The sequence below is a fragment of the Nannospalax galili genome, unplaced genomic scaffold, assembly GCF_000622305.1.
Source record: "Nannospalax galili isolate Female #2095 unplaced genomic scaffold, S.galili_v1.0 scaffold441, whole genome shotgun sequence".
In the NCBI taxonomy this organism is placed as follows: domain Eukaryota; kingdom Metazoa; phylum Chordata; class Mammalia; order Rodentia; family Spalacidae; genus Nannospalax; species Nannospalax galili.
This window is the reverse complement of record NW_008348089.1, coordinates 2,635,161-2,644,831: the sequence shown is the minus strand read 5'-3', so window position 1 is coordinate 2,644,831 and position 9,671 is coordinate 2,635,161. Positions and strand designations below refer to the sequence as shown.

At 38.8% G+C, this 9,671-nt stretch overlaps 1 protein-coding gene and 1 non-coding gene across 3 annotated transcripts in view; one reads left to right on the top strand and one right to left on the bottom strand.

The window, feature by feature from the left end:
- Smarcad1 (SWI/SNF-related, matrix-associated actin-dependent regulator of chromatin, subfamily a, containing DEAD/H box 1) overlaps positions 1-9,671 on the top strand; it is a 95,869-nt gene that overhangs the window by 21,979 nt on the left and 64,219 nt on the right. For both annotated transcript variants that reach the window (XM_008844621.2, XM_017801012.2), the window contains exon 3: positions 9,318-9,495. In XM_008844621.2, coding sequence (XP_008842843.1) covers positions 9,318-9,495 — 178 coding nt within the window. The remainder of the gene's footprint in view (positions 1-9,317; positions 9,496-9,671) is intronic.
- Positions 8,150-8,251, bottom strand: LOC115072324. Its single transcript, XR_003851362.1, has one exon. It is a non-coding gene; the product is annotated as a U6 spliceosomal RNA (small nuclear RNA).

Below are 9,671 nucleotides of genomic sequence, written 5' to 3'. Positions count from 1 at the left end.
TTTTTTTTGAAACAGGGCCACCTGTGTACCCCTGGCTGGCCTGGAACTTATTGTAGATCAAGCTGATCTTGAATTCACAGAGATCCACCTGTCTCTGCCTCCCAAGTGCTGGGATTAAAGGCAAATGCCACCATGCCCAGCTTCAAAAAATTTTGTTTTTTGAGACAGGGTCTTGTAGGTAGCTCAGTCAGGCCTAGCTTATAGTCTTTCTGCCTCAGGTTCCCAGGTCTGGGACTATAGGCTACCACTCCTGCTTATACCAATAATGTTAATGGAGTAGAATAAGTAAAAAAGAATTTGTGAAAGTATATCAGTTACTCCTGAAACTTCTGTTTTGTATATACCTAACAATCAGTGTGTTTAGGTTGATAATCTAAAATATATTTTAGCATAGGTCCAGTCAAAAACATTTGGGAAACATTCTTTGTCTTAATTATTTTTGTGCTCTTTGCTTTACGAAGAATTGACATATTCTATCTGTTGCTTTGACTGCCTTACAAATCATGCAGTATTTATGTATTTTGTTATTAATGTGCAATTGAAATATCCCAGTTATGTTTTTATTGTAGATAGAAATCCTGTTATAAAGTTCTCACAGGTTTAATGCTTTTGCTTTGTCCCATATTAGTAGTATTGCTTTCTTGTCCTTTACATTTCTAAAATTTAGCCTTTTTTTCATGCTAGGGACAGATCTCGGGGCTACACTCCATCATTGAGCTGTATTCCAGCCTTTTATCCATTTCCCCCCTTTGGCTTAAACCTGAAGTAATTTCTTCCTTCACATTTCATCTTTGAATGAGGTGTTAGAAATGCTTTTTAGTCTTGTATCTAGTGTATGCACTGCCTTTTCTAGAGAAATAGGGCAGGTAAATTGATTCCTGTAAGATATATATATTTTTTTAATTTTACGTGTATGCGTGTATTGCCTGCATGTAGGTAAATGCACCTGTGTTGTGCAGTACCCGTAGAGGACAGAAGAGGTTGTCAAATCCCCTGGAACTGGAGTTAAGGACAGTTGTTAGCTGCCATGTGGGTGCTGGGATTTGAACCTGGGTCTTCTGCAAGAACAGTTTTTAAGACACTAAAACTATTTCCCTGTTTAGCCTTTAAAATTAAGATGGTCCAGTTGGCTGGAGAGTTGGTTCAGCAGTTAAGAACACTTGACTGTTCTTGAAGAAGACCTGGGTTTGAATCCCAGCACCCACATGACAGCTAACTGTCTGTAACTCCAGTTCCAGGAGATCTAACAGCCTCTTCTGACCTCCACGGCATTGCATGACACAGGTGCACTCACCTACATGCAGGCAATACGTGCATACACATAAAATAAAAAATAATAAAATATTTTTTAAAAAAGATGGTCCAGTTTATAGTCTTTTGTTTTTGCAATCTAGTTTTTTTTTGTTCATTTTGGTATTTTTACACAGAGTGTATAGACCAGGCTGGCCTCAAACTCATGATCATCCTACCTTAACTCCTGAGTATGAGTGATAGGACTAACTGTGCTGAATGTGAAATTTTATTGATTTTTATTATTATTTTTTATGTGTATGTGTGTGTCTGAGTGTATGTATGTGCATCATCATGTGCCTGCAGGTGCCTGTGGAGGCCAGAAGAGGGTATCAGATACCCTGGAACTAGAATTACAGGTGGATTTGAACTGCCCAGTTTGGGTGCTGAGAACTGAACTTGGGTCCTCCGCAAGAGTAGCAAGTGCTCTTAACTAATGAGCCCTCTTTTCAGCCCCTGTTCTTTTGTTTGATTTTTGGCTTTTTGATACAGGGTCTTAATATTACTTAGGCTAGCCTCAAACTCATTATGTAACCAAGACTGGTTTTAAATTCCTGATCCTCCTGCCTCTACTTTCCAGGTGCTGGTATTACAGGCACGTGCCATCACTTCGTTTCTGTTTGGCCTTTGAAAAGAAGTATTGCGTTTATATGTATATTTTATTTGGGTGTGGGTAGGTACATGTGCTGTGGTGTGCATGTCAGAAGACAATTTTGTGAATTTGCTTCTTCTACTTTTATGTGACTTTTGTAGATCGCATTGAGGTTGCCAATCTTGCTAGCAAAATGTCTTTGTCCGCCAAGCCATCTACAGATCCGGTTTGTCCTTTTCAAAGGACTAATATTTGATTTTAGTTGATATTCAAAGAAGTTGCTTTGAAAGTCAGTTGTCATGTGCAATATACATGATTAGGTTCTTGAAAAGCTTTCACAAGTCTACTTTACAGGTGTAAAGGTTCTTGTCTTTTCCATTCTGTTTTTGGAGCTTTATTTATGGATTGCCAAGTTAATTTATCTGTATGGGAATCTTTCAGGAGTGATTTATTTGTTTTTCAGTGAGTCTTGATTTTTAGTACTTAAAAAGACGAAATCAAAGCTGGGGTTTGTGGTGGGCACCTGTAATCCCAGCATTTGGAAGACTGAGGCAAGAGAATTTCAAGTTCTCAGCTAGCCTATGCTGTATAGCACCATAGCAAGACCTGTCTCAGTCCCTACTCACCAACAAAGAAAAAGATGAAAGAAAAACCCAATGTAGATGTGAACTCTTTTTTTTCCCTTTTTCAAATTAAATTTTTGCTGTTTTCATATATTTTGATCCCCTCCTATATCTGCATCCCCCCTTACTAATCCCCTACCAATTTTCATGTGTATATGTGTGTGTGTGTGTGTGTGTATGTGTGTGTGTGTGTGTGTGTATATATATATATATATATTAAGACCTATAGAGTCATGTTTGTGTCCCCAAAAGCCCTTTGGTATGGGTTCATTCACTGGAGCCTGGTCAAACTGTCCAGAATCTCACACTTAAATGAGACTGAATCTCCCTGTACCAGCTGTCATCAGTTTCCCGCAGTTCCTCAGATATAAGGTTGGGGTTTCTTCCTAATGTCTATGCTGGGATTTTGTCTGGCTTGAGCTTATTTGGAACATGCTGTCACCATTGCTATGAGTTCATATGAGTAATTGACTAGCTCTCTGGAAAATTCTGTTTCCTCGTGGTCATCCACTTGCTCTGGCTCTTAACAGTCTTTCTACTCCTTTCTCCCTAATGAACCCTGAGCCTTGGAAGGCCGAAGTTTGATATAGGTGTCCTATTCAGGGATAAACAGTCTACAGCCTCTTAGTCTCTGCACATTGTCCCCCTGTTGTAAGATTTTTAAATCTCTTTTAATAATGTATGCTTATATACTTTAAGTAGCTTCTATGTTAGTAGGTTTCCATATGGCTTTTTCTAAAGCCTTCAGTGTTCTCTCTCCCAGTACTCCACCCTCTGCCCTGCCCTCCCATCAAAGCCTTCCTACTCTAATGTTCCCCTTTACTCTGTCATATTACTATATTTCTACCTCCCCTCCCAGGAAACCCCCCTCCCCCATGGCTCTTTATTAGTTTCTTGACCTCTCTGGATTTTCAAATTGAAACATTTGTCTCTAAGATTTCAAAAAGCTGAATAATACTACATTGTGTATGTGTATCACACCGTCATTATCCATTCATCAGGTGATAGACATCTAGGTTGTTTCCAATTCCTGGTTATTATGAAAAGGGGCAGAAATGAACATGGATGAACAGGTATTTTTGTAGTAGGATAGAGAGCCTTTTGGGTGTATATGCCCAAGAATGGTATGGTAGGATCAAGTGGTTAAATGGTAGATCAATTTCTAGCTTTTTGAAGAATTTCCACACTGATTTTCACAGTAGCTGCACTAGTTTGCAGCATTGAGTAAGAGTTCCCCTTTATCCACATCCTTACCAGCATTTGTCATTTATGATTTTGGACTTAGCTATTCTGGCTCAGGTAAGATGAAATCTCAAAGTAATTTTAATTTGCATTTCTCTGGTGACTAAAGATGTTGAACACTTTGTTTGTTTTGGTATTTTTGAGACAGGGTCTCCCTGTAGCCCTAGCTGTCCTAGAACTCACTAGTTAGGCCAGGCTGGCCTTGAACTCACAGAGATCCACCTGCCTCTGCCTCCTGTGTGCTGGACTAAAGGTGTGCACCACCACACCTGGCCTAAAATGTTGAACACTTTTAAAACATATTTCTCAACCCTTTATATTTCATCTTTACAGAACTCCCTATTTATCTCCTTGCCCCACTTTTAACTGGGTTGTTTGCTTTTTTTGATGTTTAGTTTTTTGAGCTCTTTGTATATTCTAGATATTAACCCTCTGTCCAAGGTATAGCTGGTGAAGATTTTTTTTCCCATGCTGTAAGTTGCCCCTTCACCTAAATAGTACAGCTGTACAGAAGCTTTTTATAGTCTCATGAGGTTCCATTTGTCAGTTGCTGAACTTAATGCTTGCAATACAGGAGTCCTGTTCAGAAAGTTCTTTCCTTTGCCTAGCAGTTCCAATGTATTCCCTACTTTATCCTGTATCAGATTCGGGCTTGGGGGGTCTTATGATGAGGTCCTTGATCCATTTGGAGTTGAGTTTTGTGCCTGGTGAGAGATAGGGATGTAGTTTCATTCTACATGTTTGACCAGCACCATTTGTTGAACATGCTGTCTTTTCTCCAGTGTGTATTTTTGGCTGCTTTGTCAAAAATCAGGAGGCTGTAAATGCATGGATTTAAATATGATTTCTCAATTCTATCCCACTGATGAGTGTGTCTATTTTCATGCCAGTATCATGCTGTTTTTATTACTATAGCTCTGTAGTATAATTTGATATCATTGATAGTGATGCCTCTGGCATTTCTTCTATTCAGGATTATTTTGGCTATCCTGAGTTTCTGTGGTTCCATATGAAATTTGAAATTATTTTCTCAATTTCTGTGAAGAATTGTATTAGAATTATATGAATTTGTAGATTGCTTTTGGTAGGATGACCATTTTCACAATATTAATTTTATTGATCCATATGAGCTTGGGAAGTTTTTCTATCTTGTGGTTTCTTCTGTTTCTTTTCTCAGTGTCTTAAAATTCTGTGGAGCTGTGAGGCTATGACTCAGCAGTTAAGAGCACTGACTGCTGTTGCAGAGGACCCAGGTTGTATTCCCAGCACCCACATGGCAACTATGAACTGTCCTTAACTCCAGTTCTCCAACCTTGTCTTCAGGAGCTGATATTCTCTGTTCTGTTTCCTCTACTTCCTTTTTGCTTCTTTCTTGTAAGTTGTTTGAGTTCTTGAGTTTTTCACTTCAAGTTTTATGTCAGTTTGGCTTTTCTTCTGAGACTTTTTTTTTTTTGGTCTTTTTGAGACAGGGTCTCCCTGTAGCCCTAGCTGTCCTGGAACTATGTAGACCAGGCTGGCCTTGAACTCACAGAGATCCACCTGTTGCTGCCTCCCAAGTGCTGGGACTAAAGGCGTGTGCCACCACGCCCGGCTCTTCTCCTGAGATTTTTATCTTTTTTTTTTCTTTCTTTCTCTCTCTCTCTCTCTCTCTCTCTCTCTCTCTCTCTCTCTCTCTCTCTCTCTCTCTCTCTCTCTCTCTCTCTCTCTCTCTCTCTCTCTCTTTCTTTCTTTCTCTCTCTCTTTTTTTTTTTTTGGTCTTTTTGAGTCAGGGTCTCCCTGTAGCCCTCACCTTACTGGAATCATGGACACCAAGGCTGTCTTTAACTCTCCGAGGTCCATCTGTTGCTGCCTCCCAAGTGCTGGGATTAAAGGCGTGGGCCCCCACGCCCGGCTTCTTTCTCCCTCTCTTTTTTTTTTGTTTTAAATTTTATGTGTATGAGTGTTTTGCCTGCATGTGTGTAAGTGCACCCATGTTGTGCGAAGCCTGCAGAAGCCAAAAGAGGGTATTGGGTCCTCTGGAACTGGAGTTATGGATGGTTGTTAGCTGCCATGGATGGTGGGTGATGGGAATTGAACCCAGGTCCTCTGAAAAGCAGCGAGCCAGTACTCTTAACCACTGAGTCATCTCTCTAGCCTTGAAATTTTATCGTTATTGAATTCTGTTTTTATGTTTTGAATTGTTTTAGCTTTTTCATTCAACTATTTGTGATTTTACAGTCTTTATTCTTTTTTTCATATCCTCTTTGAGTTCCTTAAACATTTATTATTGCTATATTGAAATCATTGTCTTGTTCATCCCCTAGGTTTCCATTCTTAGGAAACATTACTTTGGGGGTGCTAATTTCTGTAGTAGACAAATCGTTATTCATGTTGTTTGTGTTATTTCAGTGAGTTCTAGGCATCTGGACCTTGTGTTGTTGGTGGTGTTTCTTAGTATGTATGTAGGTGATCTTGTTTTTGTTGAGTGGTTGTTGATATCTTTGCAATTGCCCCAACTTTTCAGGTTATTGCCAAGCTTAGTGCTTGGTGCAAATGGGGTGTGAGAAGTATCTCATTTAAGCTAAGGATAGGTGCAGCCTTTGTGTTGAAGTTCTCAAATTGACTCCTTAAGGTTCTGTAACAGCAGGGTGGACTGTGTGGTTACCAGGTGAACAGGTTGGCTGATAGGCTGGGATTGCTCACGTCTGAGAGCAAAGGCAGGTTTGGGAAGACAATTAGCAGCTTGTAAGGGTCCAGACAAAGCTGCGATGGTGATAATGGAGCATAGGGATGTGTGTAAAAGGAAATTTACTAAGTAAGGCAGGTCTGGGAAAGCTCCCAGGTCTAGGGGTTTACAAGGGTTCCAACAGAGCAGAGATGGGGAGTACAGGTAGGTGTTTGAAAGGGAACTCACTTAAGTTTTGGGATAGCCCCTAGGAGTTTCCGATCATCATGGCAGAGTTGAGATGGAATGGAGGGATGTGTGGGAAAGGAAACTCATTAAGACAGGCCTGGGAAAACTCCTGGAAGACTTGAGATGGGTAGAGCACAGGGATGTATGAGAAACGAAACTTGGCACAAGATCTGAGAAAGCTCCCAGATCTGGGGGTCTAGAAGGTTCCTAACAGAGCAGAGATGACAGGAACAAGTGGGAAAGGGAGTGTACCCAGATAGGTCTGGGAGAGCCCCCAGAAATGTCCAGAGGCCCTGGCAGAGCTCATGAACTCTCTTTGAGACAAGGTCTCCTATTCCAAAGTGTCTTCAAACCTACTGTGTAGCTGAGGATGACTGATCTGGTTTTATTTCCACTTTTCAAATACTGGGATTACAGACGTATGCTTCCAGACCCTGTTTGTCTTGAACTCATGGAACTTCCTATTTTGTTTCATGGTATACTTAGATAAAAGAATGGGTATAAGGATATCTTAAAAGTTGGTATCTTAAGATTGTGTTCTCTTGTGCATACTGCTAGTGGGAAATTTACATAAGCTTATGATACAGTGTGTGTGTTACTTTTGTGAAAAAAAAGAAATAAAATAGTCGTTTTTTTAGAATGTTAGCCATTTTGTTTTTATGGGGAAGGGCAGGCTGTTTTTCCCCACTCATTCAGCATTTTGTTTGTACCTCTTTTCATGGCACAAACTATGTCTCATTGTAATTTGTATACATGAGTCCTTAGGCTATGTTAGTTTCTTTAGGATAGCTTGAACCAATAACTTGTCTCCCCTACCCCCTTGTGTTTCCTCTGCCTACTGATAGAGTGCTTTGAACACTGAACATGTTCAGCATCTGTCAGAATGGAATTATAGCAGATGTCTTTATTATTATTTCTGCTTTTTACTGTTCTATTTCATGTTTTCTTTTTGTGTATATATGTGTATTTATTGTCATCTGTATGATACTACCTAAAATGCCGGTTTGCTTTAGGTCAAAAAAAATCATTATGCCAGGAAGATCTTTTACTGTTGTCTCTTAGATACTCTTGCTATTGTTTACCTCTAAAAATAGTCCAAATTAAAAAAATGTGTTTCAGCACAATACTGATTCTAGATTATTGACTGCATTGGGAGGTTGGTTTTCCTAGTAAGCTTTTACTGTCTTCTATCCACTTTCAAAATACAGATAATGAGTCTGTGGGGATTCCCTAAGACCCTCCCTGGATGTTCACAAGGTCAAAGTAATTTGTCAAGGTAGCATTAAGACTTTATTTGCTTTTGCCAATGTATTGATAGTGACACTGATGGTGAAAAAGCATTGATAGGTAACCAGGTAAGACATGCCCAACAGACCCAACTACTCCAGAGATTGAGGTGGGATCAAGACCAGCTTGGGCAACACAGGGAAACCACATCTAAAAACAAAGTATGAATCAAAGCAAAAGCAAAGTCCCAGACTGTTGTAGTATTCACTGTATTTTTTTTTTTTTTAAATGGAACCCTTCATGAATTTGTGGGTCATCCTTGTGCAGGGGCCATGCTAATCTCTGTATTGTTCCAATTTTTATATGTGCTGCTGAAGCGAGCACTTCTCACTGTATTCTTTACTTCCTGTAACTACTAATTTCACTAAGTCTTTTAAAGGGCTGGCAAGGTGTCTGAGTGGGTAAAGGTACTTGCTGCCCAGCTGGGCGAGCTGATTTTTAATCTCTGGTACTCAAATGGTAGAAGGATACATAAATCTAATAAAAGAAAAAAGTAAAAGTTGTTAAACAGTAAACATACAAATTTAATTCAGTCTTGCTATAGTACAGTGACTCTCTCGAGAATAGCATTTGATCATTTGTTTGGAATTAGTAGTCACTTTTTTGTAGAACACATTATTATTATGATTATTAGACTTTTTGAAACAGGGTCTCACTCTTTAGCCTTGGCTGGCCTAGAACTCGTTGGCCTGAAACTTATAGCAATTCTACTGCCATTGCCTACTGAATCCTGGGATTGCAGGCATTTACCAAAATGTCACATTTTCTTGAAAGAATGACAGATGTGTACAAATTTACATATTTGGCAGAGTTTCTTAGAATGATCAAAGGGGTTGCCCAGTAAAGGGACCCAGGACTTGTCAGTGATAGAATATTTAATTTGCAAAGGAAAACTGAAACTTTGGAAAGTTAATATACTAGTATAGATGCATATAAATACTTAGACATTTCTAAAGAAATTAGTGGTGATAGTAACATGTTTTTTGATATATGAAGTAAATCAGCATTTGGAAGATACATATTAATCACAGACCACATATTACAAAATTAATCACAAACCATTTATTAAAAAATAATACAAGAGCTAGAGTCATTAAAATGTAGACCAGATCAGTGATATTGTCAGATAGTTTCAGATTCAACATTTCAGCTAACGTTTAAGAAACTACCTGTTGGGCACTTGCTGCCAAGCCTGTTGACCTTTGTTCAGTCAACCCACATGATGGTAGAAGAGAACTGACTTCCACAAGTTCTCTTACCTCTACATTTACATTGTGGTGCACACTTGTGCCCTCCACCTCCCATGCTCATATAAAAAAAATAATAAAAAAGTTAAACTACTTTTAACAAAAATTTACTTGTTGCTCAGAATGTCTTTTTCCTTTTGCAGAAGATTCTAGTGTTCCAGAACCTTCAGATGGTGAAAGAAAAGCAAGTGTATCATGTTTCCAAGATCAAAGAGGAATACAGTATATTGACTTGTCTTCTGATAGTGAGGATGTTGTTTCCCCAAATTGCTCCGGGACAGTTCAAGAGAAGAAATTCAACAAAGACACAGTGATTATAGTGTAAGCCACTTGACAGTTTTTATATTTGCATGCTCTAGACAGTTCTGGAAATTATACATAATTTGAAATATTTTGTCTTTTTTTTTTTTTACCATTATTCATCTGTATCTTGATTATTTTTCCTGTATGTGTATAATTTTCAATAAAAGATTTAATAAGAAATATATTTAATATTT